Source organism: Haemaphysalis longicornis, unplaced genomic scaffold (genome assembly GCF_048455015.1).
Source record: "Haemaphysalis longicornis isolate Haplotype H1 unplaced genomic scaffold, Haemaphysalis longicornis Haplotype H1 scaffold_4, whole genome shotgun sequence".
NCBI lineage: Eukaryota > Metazoa > Arthropoda > Arachnida > Ixodida > Ixodidae > Haemaphysalis > Haemaphysalis longicornis.
Genome location: NW_027526361.1, coordinates 139433681 through 139449062, shown reverse-complemented (window position 1 = coordinate 139449062; position 15382 = coordinate 139433681). Strand labels below are relative to the sequence as shown.

The 15382-nt window shown below is 48.8% G+C and overlaps 1 protein-coding gene across 1 annotated transcript in view; it reads right to left on the bottom strand.

The window, feature by feature from the left end:
* Positions 1-1151: 1151 nt before the first annotated feature.
* Positions 1152-15382, bottom strand: part of Dhod (dihydroorotate dehydrogenase 2) — a 31009-nt gene continuing 16778 nt past the window's right edge. The window contains 5 exon segments of the mRNA XM_077707770.1: positions 1152-1317; positions 2786-2850; positions 2852-2946; positions 7736-7889; positions 13723-13836. Of these exon segments, the coding sequence (XP_077563896.1) occupies positions 1254-1317; positions 2786-2850; positions 2852-2946; positions 7736-7889; positions 13723-13836 (492 nt within the window). The 3' untranslated portion in view covers positions 1152-1253.

Here is a 15382-nt window from a genome sequence, read left to right as displayed (position 1 = left end):
TATCAGCTGTCAGTTGTGGCGACTCCATTTAAACAAACAAAGAGAGAAATAATGAATAGTATCTAATTTTTTTTATACGTTGTGTTGTATTTCTATCAGAGGAAGCTCTCGAGTGAACAGAAGAATATCAATGAAACCATAAAGACAGGCGCTCCTGCCGATCATTTCTCGTGCTGCGCTTTGTGGCGTCGCAAATAATAAAGTAAGTTCAACACGGAGCCACTACCATTTCTGTGGTGGATGTCGATGAGCATGAATCCCAACTTTGTTAAAGCAGTTTCAACTTAAATTCGCCCAAGTTTTACCAACAGAATGGGCTTGCACCGCACCTCAGTGAAACATTTATCACCACTGCCTTTTTTCGCGAGCACCCTTGAACAGTTTCTTGTCCTCTACAAGACACTGCATTTGCTGCCTATCCTTGAGGCACGTGCTGTAGATTTACTGGTTGTGTCATTTAAGAACAAACTGTTTTCTTTGTGCTTCGTAACTGTTGTCTGTACTGCTGCCTAGCAGGCAAAACATTTGTCCAGGCCAGAAAAGCGAGGTGGAAGTCGTAGGTGAAAACTTCATAGAGGGTGCATGCATAGTAGCATAAGTTCCCGTCTTACTGGACGTTAAATCTTTGCCGAACATGCGAACATATTCCGCATCGAAGCATACTGGCTACATATTTAAATTTTGTGTTTGCTTTAAATTTTGCATGTTTCATCTTGTGCACCACTGCTTAAGGCCATTGGCTGTAGGTGGGCACATAGAAATAAAGATGATGATAATGGTGATTTTGGTACTGGCACAAAAAAAAAAACTTGTTCAGAGCTAGCATAGCCAACCATTGTAACTTCTTGACCAAACGTCAAGTGTGACCACATCACTCTTGCAACCACCAAGAAGACAGGAAATACCTGAAAGGAAACTGACGTGGAAAGCTTGACCTGTTGGTTCACGGTGGCTAAAATACACAAAGCCCGTGGAAAAAGGTGCTGCGCAGCAGATTTCGTACATTTCACACACACACACAAAAAAAGAAGAAACGGTGGGACAAATGGTGGAAAAGGAGTTGTCTCTTTGACCTTCCAAAAACGTGGCCAGAAGGATCACCCCAAGAAAACAAGAGACTTTACAAACGCACACCTCCACGCTTGACGGAGAAATTTATTATTGAACATATGCTGTTCAATAATTGAACGTATTTTATTGAACGTATAAACGCAGACCAGACATCACGACGCACAACACTGCTCCGATTCTTGTCACGTTCCCTTCTGACGGTGGTCTGCACCAACAGCATCCCGAACTGTTGTGTACCCGTCTTGCCTGCGCGGGAATCGTGATTACTTGAGAAGAAGGTTCAAAAAATAGGGGGGGGGGGGGGGGGGGGGGGGGGGGGGAGTACCATCTTATATGGATGCGACTGCACATTGATAACATCTGCCCTTGCATACTACACACATAAGTGCAACAAAACTAGGCTCTACCTAAACGTATGCTGTAAAAAGGGTTAGTTAATCCTTGTAGTGCTGCCTTACCCATTTTTTTTACACGCAGCTCAAGGAGCAGGAATAATGTTGTTTTGGAGCAGCTTTGGAGCAATAAAAGGGAGCTCTGGAGCATCAAAATGCAAGTTTTGGAGCAGCACAGGACCATTCACGAGCAGGTTTCTCGAACATTCAAAAAAAAAAAAAATTCATATGACTTCTACTGAACCAACAACATTTTTAACAAGTTAAAATAATATTTCCATCACAGCTGATTAAAGTACCAAAAAAGAGATGAGTGACAAGCAATGCTTCGAATAGCTTCAGGTAAGTAAATTATACATGTTCGTGTTATTAGAACACCACTGCTGACACGAAAACAACCAAGGGAAGGCTATAGAACTGCAAAATGTTCCCGCTTGCAGCTACAAATAGAAAGTGTATCTTTACACTATGTGCACCTCACAGGCTCTAGGCAAATGAAAAAAAAAACTTATTCCATTCATAAAGCATCGTGGTCAACTAATAGGGATCTACAGATAAGCAAGGCATTGCATAACTAAACGCGGCTACACTTCAGAGAAATAGAATGTGTTCACATTAACAGACTGCAGCAACAGAAGAAAAATATCGCCTGTACAATTGACCACGTAAAGCAGGCTTCTGTTTAGGTTAAAAAAAAGTGGGACTGTCTTGTGTTTATCCAGATAACGAATGAACAAGTGTTTACGAAACCTTTTTTAATAGCCTGTAAACTGCACGTGCTTACAGGGCCAACGATAAGAACAACAAAAAAATGATGCTGTAGGGCAAGCTACATCCACTGAGCTGATTACCAGCCATTTTATCACTTTCAGTTCCACAGGCACAGCATGGCGACTTCGGCACTTCTACTGATGACTCGGCTTTCGGTATGGTCAGTGCACTCGAGATAAGATAAAATGGCGCAGGTTTGCTTGAACAGTAAAACTACTTTATTTTTGCTTTTTTTTACCAAGTGCAAAGACTGCAATGATGGCTCCACACGCATGCATTTGCATATCCGACATCCTCTGCCCTAGCCAAAAAGAGCACTCTGTTTTACTGTTGTCAACACAGCACGTTCAGGCCCACTTTCGACTCCCTGCTGCCTAGATTTCGCCATACGTCTTACCCATATGTCCCCTCCTTTCGTTCATCTCTGTTCTCTGCCCTCCTGTTGGTGTTCTAGTCTACGGCCACTCATTCCCCGGCAGTTCACCCACTGCGCGCCCGTAAACAGCACACCACCGGTCCAGACCGCTTCTCCTGCCGAGTGCAGTGCCCACCTGAGCAGGTCGGCCAGCTGGGCCTTGACGGTCCTGACGACCGGCGGACCGTAGAAGACGAGCGCCCGAGTAGAGCTGGACGACCGAGGCTCCTGCCCGGATCTTGGCGTAGGCGTCATCACCGCTGAACACGCCTCCGACGCCCACAATCGGCACCGACCCTGTGTCCCAAAGAGGGTCAGAGAAGGAAGGGACCAGGCCGGACTTTCACACAAAATGACTTTGCTCTTGGAAGGAATTAATTTCTTCCCTTTCCTCGGATTTCAATGTAGCAGGGTAAGAGCACTCGGATATCTGTGGGGCTTCATTCTGCGGTGGGCTGATGACGACGAAGATTGCTCCCCTATTCAGGCAGCAAGAGCAAACCGTTTTCTCTGCTGTGCTAACATGCGAATTTCAACGCTTCTCTCATCTGAAAGCAAAATTACAAGGCCGTTCCACTAAACGAATCCGTATTCCACGTGTGCACATTTTCAGTTTTGTGTGCTGTCATTGTTCACCTGGTTACTCTCTCACTGTTTACGTGAATCTTTAAGGTTAGTGCACTTACGGTCACACAAAAAGTCTAAAGGTCAGTTTAGTACGGTGAATGCGGCTGGTAGCACATGACAAGCTGCCCCTCACACAGACTTCTGCAAAAATGTCAGCACAGGACAGAGAGAGACAGACGAGAATTGGCGCTAATACTATGTGCCAGTACAGTGAGCTACCACAAGTGAACTTCACGGGAACCAAAGAAGTAGTTCACTTCGCTAAAAGTTCACTGAACTGAGCGTTCACTTTAAAAAAATATGGAACGGCGTAGGACATAGCAGACTGCATCAAAAGTGTGAAACACAACTGATTAAACATATAAATATTACACAAAGCACATAACCGTACACAATAAAACATCTCATATAAAAAAAAAGAAAGAAAAACAGAACAATTTGTGATCTTAATTTGTGCCGGTGCTCTTGAAGCTCAAGAAGTGACGAAGCTGTCCAAAGAGTCCATGTTTTTGTGCATTTCCCCTGACACAGCTTGTTGCTGAGACATGAAATTGTTGGATAACTTTTCCAGGTATCCAACGGCCTTGGCTAAAGTTACAGGTTTTGAATCTGTGTCATCTACTGCCCCTGTTGCTTCTGCCATTAAAAATGAGCCCAGGTCCACTGATAAAGTTCACTTAACTGGAATACTCCCTTAACTGAAAGATTTTCGCATTGGATTCTGGAGAAAACTGTCAGAGGCCTTCTTTAACCCTTTGCCTACTGTAGGCTAGCTGAGCCTGTCCGCTCCCACCGAACACGAGCTACACTCGTCCAAGCTAAAACAAGCGCTCGCGCACTACTGCAGAAAAGCTACCCTGAAATGTGTTAGTTTATTTTGAACCGGTTTTACCCCTTACACTCTTGTTTTTTGACCATCGTTTGACGACAGGATAGGCCGAGAGCCTGAGCTCCTAAGGAGGTGCTTGGCCCCTAAAAAAACTTCGTTTAACCCTTTCGCTCCCATTGACGAGTACAGTCGTCATGAGATTTTGTACCAAAATGACCGATGACGAGTATAGTCGTCATCAGTTTTGACGACTATATGCGTCATCGGTCATTTTGGAGCACTGACGACGCTTTTTAGGGGCGAAGCTCCTTAGGGCATGGGTCTGTCCATCCTCGACGTATGTATGTAGCCACCTCTAGTTTAGTTCTTGGATTGTTTACTAGATGGCGTGGCTACCTCTAGTTTAGTTCTTGGATTGTTTACTAGATGGCGGGGAGCGTTATAATAAAATCCGTTCGCTGTTGGCGCGCGCTCGGAGTCGCCCGATGGATAAGGCTGCAGATGTGCGAGCCCGCGAGGCAGAAGCGCTCCGTGAAGCTGCGCGACGCCGCCGCCAAGATCCTGCCGTACGAGAGCGGGAGGCCGAAGCGTGTCGTCTGGCTGCGCGACGCCGCCGCCAAGATCCCAGCGTTCGAGAATGAGAGGCCCAAGCGTCACGGCAACGGCGCGAGGACCCTGCCGTACGCGAAGCGGCACGGCTGCGGCGCGAAGAGGATCTCCAAAACGTCAGAGAACGGGAAGCGGCGAGAAAGCGCGCGTATCGGCAGGCAGACCCCGATGCAGTGAGAGCTCGTGAGGCGTCTGCAAAACGCATCAGGCGAGCTCAGCCCCAAGGTGCCGACGCGCGGTTTAAGGGGTATTCACACGACAGAGCGTTTCAGCGGAGAAATCCGAGGGAGGTCGTGACGTCACCGCAGGCGGAGTTCCGCTCGGCCAGCTCCTTTGCTCACACGGAGGGTGCGACTTTCGGACGGACATCACTGTTTGCAGTCGCCTATCTCTAAAGCAGAGCTGCCGTAGCACCGCCGATTCCGCGACGGCGGCAATTTCTGTTAAGCTCATACGTACTGATCTTGTCAACCGACCAAAAATTGGTCGTCGACGCGATGCAGGTGCTGCCGCGCGCAGAGATTGGCGCGCGACGTGGTAGCAGCCGGCCACCCACCTACAGGCCCGCATACTGATGTTAGGCTTAACACTGCGGCGAATATTCGATCGGCGCTCTGGCAAGCGGCTCAGGTGACGATTTTTAAAGCAACTTTCCATCACATCATTACCCCATTTCTCGTATACGCAGCTTTGTTTGCGCCTTGGGGAGCAATAACAAGCTGTCGCTCGAGCTACCGGCGCCGGCCTGCGCCACTTCGCGGCCGCGGCCGCCGCTCGCCAAGCGCCCGTGCTGGTGGTATACGCGGCTCCCTCAGTGCGCCTGTCATGTGCGCCACGCATTTTCGCGTCCGATGTATTAAGAAGCGATAAAAATAGAGTGCCTGCAACCGCTCTAGAACTTCAGCCGCGGCCAGCTGCCCGACGAGCAGACGAAATCCCGCCTCCTCCGCCGCCGAGCGTCGAAGGGTTTGTAGCTCGCGAGCAGAAGCTCCGATCTCCCATCGGAGGCGGTGCGCCGGAGAGAAACCGTGACGTAGGGGTCACGTGGCGCGCACTCCTAGGAGCGAAACGGCGGATTTCTCTCTCGTGTGAATACCCCTTTAAGCGAGACTTTCTAGACGTTACGTTCGGACACAGATGTAGTGGGCGAACTTTCACTGAAGAGTGACGGTTTTACCGATGATTTCCCCTCAGGAGCTTCGCCTACTCATCATCATTCACCCCGTGGATATGCTGTGAATTTTTTTTGCAAGACACTGCGGCCATGCAGTGAAGCCATCTTCGAGCAACCTTTTTTGCGCAATAAAGAAATAAAGGAACATTATTTCATTGAAATAATGGTACCGTGTGAAGCCATCTTACAGCAACCTTTTTTACACAGTTAGAGGAATAAAGGAATTTTATTTCATTCAAATGATGGCACCGTTTCATTCAGAAAAAAAAAAAGGCTCTACAAATTGAGCGAAAAACATTTTTCGGTGAATTTGGTACATTTTTCCTTTTCATTTTTTTCATGGTGCCGAAAGGGATAGATGTTAGCTATTCTGAAATACACTAGAAGCATGATTATACAACTTTCTCCGGACCGTGAAAAAGCGGATTAAAATGCGGACGTTGTAAAATCCGAACAACAATAATTACGCCCATAAATACAGTTTCGCGCTACGGATTTGCAAAACACGTCAATGTGAGCTACAAACTCATTCTTTGCAGGGCTCAGAAACCCAAATCACTAAAAAAGGTAAATGCAAAAAGAATAATGGAGTGCATGTGCCAATCATGCTGTATTAAAATAAACCTTATACTGCACTTATACTGACTCCCATCGAAGATTATGTACCAACAGCACAGATCAGAGCCATGCAGCTTAAAGACCAACTGCACTCAAAATTTCAACCTCTTGAAAACACTATTTCCATATAGTATGCCGAAAAAGAAAGCAAGATGCAAAATACAACAGCTGAAATACGCGCATGGACGCTGCAAGTGGTCAGCAAAAATCGGCGATTTTGAAAGCGAAATTGAGGAGAGCGCGGCCATTAAAATGACGTTGCAGCCGTCTAGCGAGCGGCCAGACGGTCAGCAGCTCAGGAGCAAGCCTGCGCGCAATCTCTACGCGCACACGGGGCAGCACATGGGTGAAGCATGCGCAGCAGGGCTCGAGCAGTTCTCCAGCTGCACGGCTGGCCAGAGGAAGAAGCCCCCGCCAGCTGGAGCGTCACAGGCGTGTCATGGCTGTTTACACAATCTGCCGGCAGGTGCAGCGTGGTCTGCGGCAGAGCTTTTTTTAAACGTTTCTGATTGAATAAAGAGGTGTTTCACGGGGCTGATTTGGAAGTACTTACTACACATTAAAAATAAATTTGGCCGTGGTGAAATTTGACTGCAGTTGGCCTTTAACCGCAGTCGATTGCCGCGATTCCCACCAGCCAGCTAGTGCGAATCATGGCACACACGATCACGACAAACACATGTGGAGGCCCTAAGCCTGTCAGAGTAACTTCCTTGGTCGTTCACTGCTGAGTGGGAGGTATGAAGACGTGCACACTGCCCCGCGACCGCTGGGCAACAAGAGGAGACCCCAACGAGGAGGGGGGGAAAGTGAGTGCGCAGAGGAGCGGGCGGCTGCTGGACGGAAGAAAAATGAAAGATGGAGAAGAAAGCTATGCCTTAGAGCACCAATTGAATGGACTGAAGGTCCGTGGAACAGGCCTGCAAAGCTTTCATTTCGCCTGCCGGTCGGTTGTGCGTCTCGCGTGGGTCATTGGATAACATGGGTCCAGCATGAAATCGCGTCGGATAACCAAGATTTTTTGATGCATTGTTTTTATGTTGGCTTCACCGGAACATGACTAGTCCGTCGTGAAACCCTGGTTGTCGTTAATACCAGGGAAATACAATTGGAGGGACATACAGTTCATTAAACTGACAATCATACAAATGCGAGTTTAGTGTACTATTCTTGCAAATATGCACCATGCCCCAACTATCCCAGCAGCAGCAGGTTTTGATGAGACGGACCTTTGGTGAGGCGGTACATGTCTGCTATGGTCCTTGTGGAGAGGTCGTTGAGGGGCTTTCCGCTGAGGCCCCCCTGCTCCGACTGGTGCTTGCTCTGCAGGGAGTCGGGCCGGGAGATGGTGGTGTTGCACACGATCAGACCATCCACGTGGGCCTGCACGAGAGGAGATGAAAAGCCGATGAGCTGGCCTGCAGGCATCCCTTTTTAGTGAAGAAGTGCCTTCACGAAAGAAAGAAGTTCCTGCGATTTTGCAGCCGCCCCTTTCCATAGGGGCGATTTCCCGTGCAAACCGCGTGAACTTCCCAAGCGTTGTAGTTGCACACAAGGGCCGAACGCCAGGCCGGGGAATTGCTTGTACCTATTTCACCGGTAGGTGCCCGGCGCCACCAAGGAACGCGAATTCACATGGTGCCTTCCACAGCCACGGTGGATGCTCAACTCGCAACTTCCTGTGGCAGGACATGCCGCAAGACTCTTTCACCCCCAGCAATGTGGCAACGCGGCATGATGGGCGGGGGCCCCCTCGCAAGGGTAAAGGCAGCTTTCCAGGCATGGATTCCCCTTTCAAGGGTCCGCACTTGACCAGGGATGCCTGTACCCATTAAAGAAACTGGTGGGTGCCCGGCAGTACACGGATTCAAACCCGGTACCTCCCGCATACGAGGCGAGTGCTGTACCTCTGAGCCATCACTGCGCTTCTAAAAGTTACGACCGCTTCCACCAGGGCATTTCCCGACAAAGTCGGGTAACTTTTCCCAAGCACGAGATCCCCGGTTCAGGGGGTGCTTGTACCAATTTTACTGGTTTGTTCCCAGCAGTTCCGAAGTACCTCCCACATTCTTGTACCCCATGGTACAAACCAACGCGGTGGAACGGTTTCCAGTACACTGGATCCCCCGTACGGGGGGCGCCTCTCCCCATTTTTATTTTGTAGAATGACCAGCGGCTCCAGAGGAACCTACCACGCCTGCCACAGTGGTAGTGCGTGTCCAAGCCCTTTCATCCTCCGCCGAGACAGGGGGCGCTTGTACCCTTTGAACTGGTGGGTGCCCAGTGGTCCCAGACCCTGCGTGAAGGGGTTTGAGGGACCCACCACATGGCCTCCCATGGCTGCTTGTGGTCAAGCTGCAAGCGTTTGTTCCACCGTCGAGACGAGCTACGCTACGGGGACGCTTGTACCCTTTAAAAAAAAAACAGTGGGTATCCGGCGGCCCAGAATTCGAACCTGGTACCTCCCGCTTACGATACGAGTGTTTTACCACTCGCCCATCGCCGTCGGTTATCAACCTCCTTTGAAACACGAAACGAAAACGTTAAAAAGGAGCCCACAGAGGCCACCACTACAGTCCTCTTCAACCATCCAGCGGTGTTATCTGCGTTTCAAGCAAAGTGCGTGTATCCTTTCCTTTCCTTTTCGTGCCGCACGGGCTGTCTTATTTGATGGGGAGAGTGTTTCGCCCTGACGTCACTAGCCTAGGATAATCTTCTTTGACCTTCAGTGTTCTCGGTGTAATTCGACGATTCGAGAAACAATCGCCCCAAAAGATAAATACTCTCACGGCAGATGCTGCAGTATTCGATTCTCCGACACTTGCCCATGTACGTTACGTTTTTGACTGCTCCGTCGCTGCTGTGTAATCTTTTGAGTTCCTAGCGGAGCAAAAGTGTGCTCCAAAAAAGTCTTATTCCCTGAAGAAACCTGCATCGCCCTTGGCTACGTGACAATATTTACTCCATTCGCACATAATTTGTGGACCTTTAGATAAAATAACAAGCTTCAAAAAAAAAAAAATTCTCCCCCCTTTTTTCCACAGTGTCTGCACGCCTGCCAGCCAAGTGCTGCATGCCATGTGACCCCAATGCTGTCCGTGCTAGCCCACGAGCCGAGCCTTACGCACGCAAAATATCTGGGAAGGCCAAAGCAGCCACACAGGCAAGCAAATTGAGAGGGGAAAAGGTGAGCGTGAAACTGCCAAAGCCAAGCGAAACGAACGATAGTACGAGGTGTAGATGTAAAAAATATTAAAGCCATTCCACTCAATGTAAAAGCTGTCAAAAATGCACAGCACTGATTCGCCAAAACGGGCTGTAGCGCCGTTATCCGCTCATTGCTATTACCGAATGCAATTCAAATTTCCCGCCTTCGCAGTGCTCGCGCGTCGCCTGCCTGAAACTGCGCCAGTGGGACTTGTTCTTGTAGGAAAGGGAGCCATGGACTTGGTTATGCGCTGTTGCTTTCCTATATTTATTCAGGTGCGTAAGGCCCGGCCGGAACTTAGAGAGCGGCGTAGACATGCGACTGTTCCTTGAGCGCAGTCCTGTTCCAACTCCTGTGTTGCATGGCACTGCTGACGCCGCCAGGCAAGCACCGCTGATGATGATGGTAGGCAGCTGTTCATGATGAGGATAGTGGTGCTACAAGCAGATGATGATGATGCACCACTACATTGTTTTTGTGCTTGCTTTTCCTCCCGCACGTGCTGACGTTGCACTGCCAGTTTTTTTTCGCTTACAATCGTAAAAAACCAACCCAACGAGCATTCCTAACTGAATGCGGGCGCTGCGGGTTAATTTCGCCAGTTAATTTCGGTTTGCGCATGCGCTGTTCTTTTTATGTTCAATTTCCCCCAGTGTACAGCTTTGTTTGCATGTTTGTTCTTGCTGCATTGACCACCCCCTTTGTAATACCCTCCTGCGTCAGGGCCTTTAGGGGTACTTTAGAATAAATAAATAAATTTTGCCTCAAATGTACCTGAAGTTTTTTTTGCGCTGAACAACAGGGAGATGAATGACAAGCGCCAGCGGTTCACGAGTTTCAAACGCTCATGACTATATAAACGACTTGGCTTTTGAAGCCTCTGTGGGACACCCTGCGGCTGGAGCACCGGGCCATACTTGGGTCCGTTATGTCGCTGTGGCGCCTGATTCCGGCAGTCGCTTGACATCGAGCGTTACAGCGAGCTACAATGACAAGGCGAGCCCCTAAAGTGCTCGGCACCTAAAAAAGGCGGGAAAGATAGATTGGGGTGACAACGCAGCTTTGGAAGACACTGACAAGCAGAGAGAGGGGGAGAGAGAGAGCCGTGAAAGGAAGAAACTTGGATCGAGTGGGTGAGGAAAGCGGATGTTTGGTGACTGCCAGTGGGTTGCATCGTATCTGTTTTCACATTCGTCAGCTTGACGGGAGATCCAAATTCGCAGCCCGCCCGCCACTTGGACCTCAACTTCTCGCAGTTGGCGTGTAGGTGTTCTGCTGCTGCTTGGGGCCGTCGAGGGTAACTCCCTCCTGCCAATACCTGCCTGCTTGCTTGCGTCTCTTCAGCAAGGGGTCTGGCTCGCACGCGGACCTTTGCACATCATGCAGCGTCAAACAGGGGTTAAGAATAAAGAAAGGTCAAGGCGAGGCGGCGAAGTGGTATAAAAGATTAGGAAAATGCTGGTTTAACGCCGCCAGGGTCTGTCGTATGAAGTGGACCGCGTGCACCCGAACGTTGTATAATTGCGTTTTTTAACGCATTGTTTTTATGCGGAGTTTGCCAGGACCATGGTGATCCGTTGTAAGAAGCGGGTCGTCGCAATACTGGGGGACGTATTGTTGGGGTTCCACTGTACTCACCCCAATTCTCCCCGCAGTCACTTCCCTCATCTTACGCACCTCTCAGCCCGCAACTGCAGAGGTGGTGGCAATAGTCACAACCACACATTATAATCACTGCTTCGAAGACGGCCATCCAAAACATCATTCGCGGTAGCATTTTGGCTACACCACTCAAACTTCTCCAAAATCCCTCTATCCAACCAGTCGACATTGTCTGGACCCTGGCCCACACTGGGCTGGAGGCGACAGGGTGGCCCACAAAGCAGCACGAGAACTTACTAGCTGTGCTGAGCTCACTCCTGCTCCACACCACAGCGGTCGGCTCGCGATCGACTGCTGTCGTACCAAAGAAGCCACGCAGCATTACAGTCTCTCTCGCTGCCACTATCCCCCTGCCCACACATCCCTCACCAAGGCTCGGGAGCACATGTGGAGACTCCCCCAGACAAATTCCCTTGCCAGCCGTTCCCTCCTGCACAAGATCCACCCCTCCCTTTTCCCAACTGCTCCCTCTGCGACTCCCTGGACACTCTCACCCATGCCATGTGGCCGTGTCCTTTCAAATGATTCCCCCCACCTCCAGCATCAAGCAGCGAGAGGAGGACGCGCTGGGAAGCTCGCAGCCACGCGTGCAACTGCTTCCGGCTGACTGAGCCGCCACAGTCGTCGCCAGTTTTCGGCCGGTGGCCAGCACGCATTCCTATGCCACCTTGCTCCAAAAATGAAGTGATTTTTCTTTCTCCCTCCCTGTGAAACACTACACATTAGGCCACTTGATGGGGGCACCTGGGTCCTTGATCAAAAATGTTTACTCTTACAGTTATTATGATAAAATTTGGAGGACATACGTAGCTTTTCACATACGTAGATACAAAATTTTGTTTTTGTGTAAGACGACTACATTGAAATTTATTTGGATTTTTATATTTGACTTTTTTTATTTGATATTTGATTTGGATTTTGAGAAGGCCAAACCGGTTTAGCCTTCTGAGCCCAAACTCCAAATGGGTGTAACTCCTACAGACCAGATAGAATGATAATGCTAGTCTTACTGCACTCCTTGATTTGTGCACAGTTCAGTGGTACCTTGTTCAGCTGCATCCCTCCAGCAGTTTCTTTACAAAGACTCTCAAAAAATTGAATTTAGAAATCAAAATAAATTTGAATGTTGTTGGTTTACACAAAAACAAAATTTATATCTACATTCAAAGTGGACAACTACATATGGTATGTCCTCCAAATTTTATCATCAAAAATGTAAACATAAACATTTTAGGTTTAAGACCAGTTTTCACAATTCTAAGCATCCTCCCAGACTTTCTCAAAAGTTTGGAGAATAGTTTACATGCAAGTCTAAGCACCGCTTTTCTGTGAGGAAGCACGCAACGCCCGAACCGCACTTGCTCGCTCTGTTGAGCCACAACTGTCAGAGCGGTGCAATCTCCGACTTCTCATGCATGGCCAGGCTTGAGTGGAGGCGCATGCTTGTGTCCACTGAGCCTAGTGCGACTGTGCCTTCTGTTGCTGCATTTGAAACACTTCACAACTAGAAAGCTGCATAAAGCGACCCCACTAACCATTGCAAGGTGGATTTCAGATGCGTGGAAACAGGACCTAGTTGATGTTGTGATTCGCTGTACTGGCTCCGTGGCTAAGGCGTTGTGCTACTGAGCACGAGGACGCGAGTTAAGATTCCTGGCCACGGCGGCCGCTTTTCTGATGGAGGCGAAGAGCAAAAACGCCCCTGTGTACGAGATTTTGGCACAAGATCCCCAGGTGCTGAAAATTAATCCGGAACCTTCTACTATAGCGTGCCTCATTGCCTGTGTAGCGTCGGCGCGTTAAACCCTACAGTCAATCAATCAATCGGTCAAGTTTATGTTGTGGCCAAGTCATTTAAGAAATGTTCTAATACAAACCACTTCGACGGAAGAGAAGACATGCGGGATACTAAGAACAGCTGAAGTGGTGCGACGGACTAGAGGGGCAGTGAGAGTGACTGAGTATCAGGTGTAAGTGGCGGCCTGGCAATTTTTGTGTGTGTGCGTGTGTGTGCGTGCATGTGGGAGGGGGGGTTGGGGGGGACTGAAAAAGGCACTGTCCGTGTCTATTTTTAATGTTTGCTAAATAAAACATTACTCCCTGCGGCCATTTCGTCCACATACTCCCACAAAAAAAAAAGTGGGGGAATCTAAGCACTTTGGCAATCGCGATCATAGAATAAAGGGGGCGGTTAGAATGGAGTAAATGAGGTACATAGCCGGGAAGACGTTCCGTAAGGGCAATAAAGGCAGCCCGGTATCACAGTATGACCCGAGTCCACAGGAGCAGACAGAGACTCTCCTCTCGTGCAAGAGAGCGGCCACACAGTGCGCGTAGGCAGCGCACCTTCTTTCCCGTGATGACGGCTGCAATGTCGGCCTTCTCCTGGTCACTGAGGTCGGGGGCGATCTTGACCAGCACGGGCGGCCTCCTGGGCAGGCTGTCCCTCGCTTCAAGCACCTGCCAGCAGGGCACACACAGACAGGTCATCACCGGAAATGCTCAGGCTTGTGACCACAGCAGTTCAGAGGAGCTTGTTGGTGGGCGAGTTGGTGCATCTTTAAAGGAGCCATGAAGACAAAATATACAAGTTGGGTTTATTAGAAAGACTGCTTAGTCCCGATAACAATGATACCAATATCATCGCTATCTTCCAACAAATAACGGAGATATGAAAGAAAACGTGTGAAGCAGTCGCGACCCCCAAGCCAATTTCCCGCAACTTTTCTACGACGTCACGGAACCTTGTTTGTGCGACTGGTGGCCGCCTAACTGATCTGTTGTGACGACACATGACTGGACGTCTGTAATGGGGCCTCTAGTTCCATTTGACCGCATCACTTGAATGCTAACGTGCAGTTAACGCACTGAAAATTATGTTTTATTGTTGGCCCGTATGACATCATTCTTGCTCATAACACATCACTGTGGCGCAAAATTTGAAAGTTTTTATATACTTCTTGCTTTTTTTTTCGTTAAAAAAACATCTTTTGTGGCTGTAATGAAGCTGAGTGAGATACTGAATCCTAGTTCTTTCAAACTACACGTAGTTGTATTTTCTCTTCATGGCTCTTTAATGTGAAGTGAAAAACTGCACTAAATTTGAGACGCCCACGAATTTTGTGCACTTTTTGACTTCACGTTGTGGCCACAGCTTTAGTAAGAGGCTTGTGGTGGGAAAAATGACAGGAATTAATGAATCAACAAAAAATATTCCAAAATGCAGCTTTTGGGTGACATGCAATTGGTACGATTCCAAGCGGTGTTCCTCATGCCACAATTTTGGAGTCAGCGAAACGGGAAGGCAGGCGAGCTGGTGGTTCTGTCGTGAAAATATGCAGCGCAAAGAAAGGGCTACGACAGAAAGAACGACAGAGAGAATGACAGAATCAGTGCTACTTGGGTAATACTGTACTTACTCGATTCTAACGCGCACTTTTGTTCCGGAAAAATAGGCCGAAAAATCGCTTACGCGTTACAATCAGACACGAAACCGAAACTGCCAAAACAGCTGAAATTTCATCCCGCCCATCGCCATCGCAAGATGTCGCCAAAGCTTTTGCATTGCCTCCTGTAATTTTACGATGCCAACCACATCAGCCCGTACCAGCCAAGCAAGCCCTCTCCTTCTACTCCAGCCACTCTCCCCCAATCGGTAGCCTTCCCAGTGCTTCAGTCATGTGATCGGTTCATCTTGGGGCGACGCGTGGTGGAGAGCGGAAACGTTGGCAAAGCCATGGTCCTTCAACACACACACAACAGAAGTTACAGCTGTGCTTATCGTTTGTAAAACGGCACTTACAATGTATAAGACACTGCAGCAACGGCTTATGTAAAAAAAAAAGTGAAATAAACACCATGCCTTTGTTTTTAAGTGCTTTGCGTTTGAGTGGTAATAAATATAGGATGACTTGAGGGGTCGGTTGCAATGTGGTTGGACTCGCGCATGTTTTGGTTATCGTGCGGTACCGCTTATAGTGCGGATTTTTGCGGCTCCCACGACATA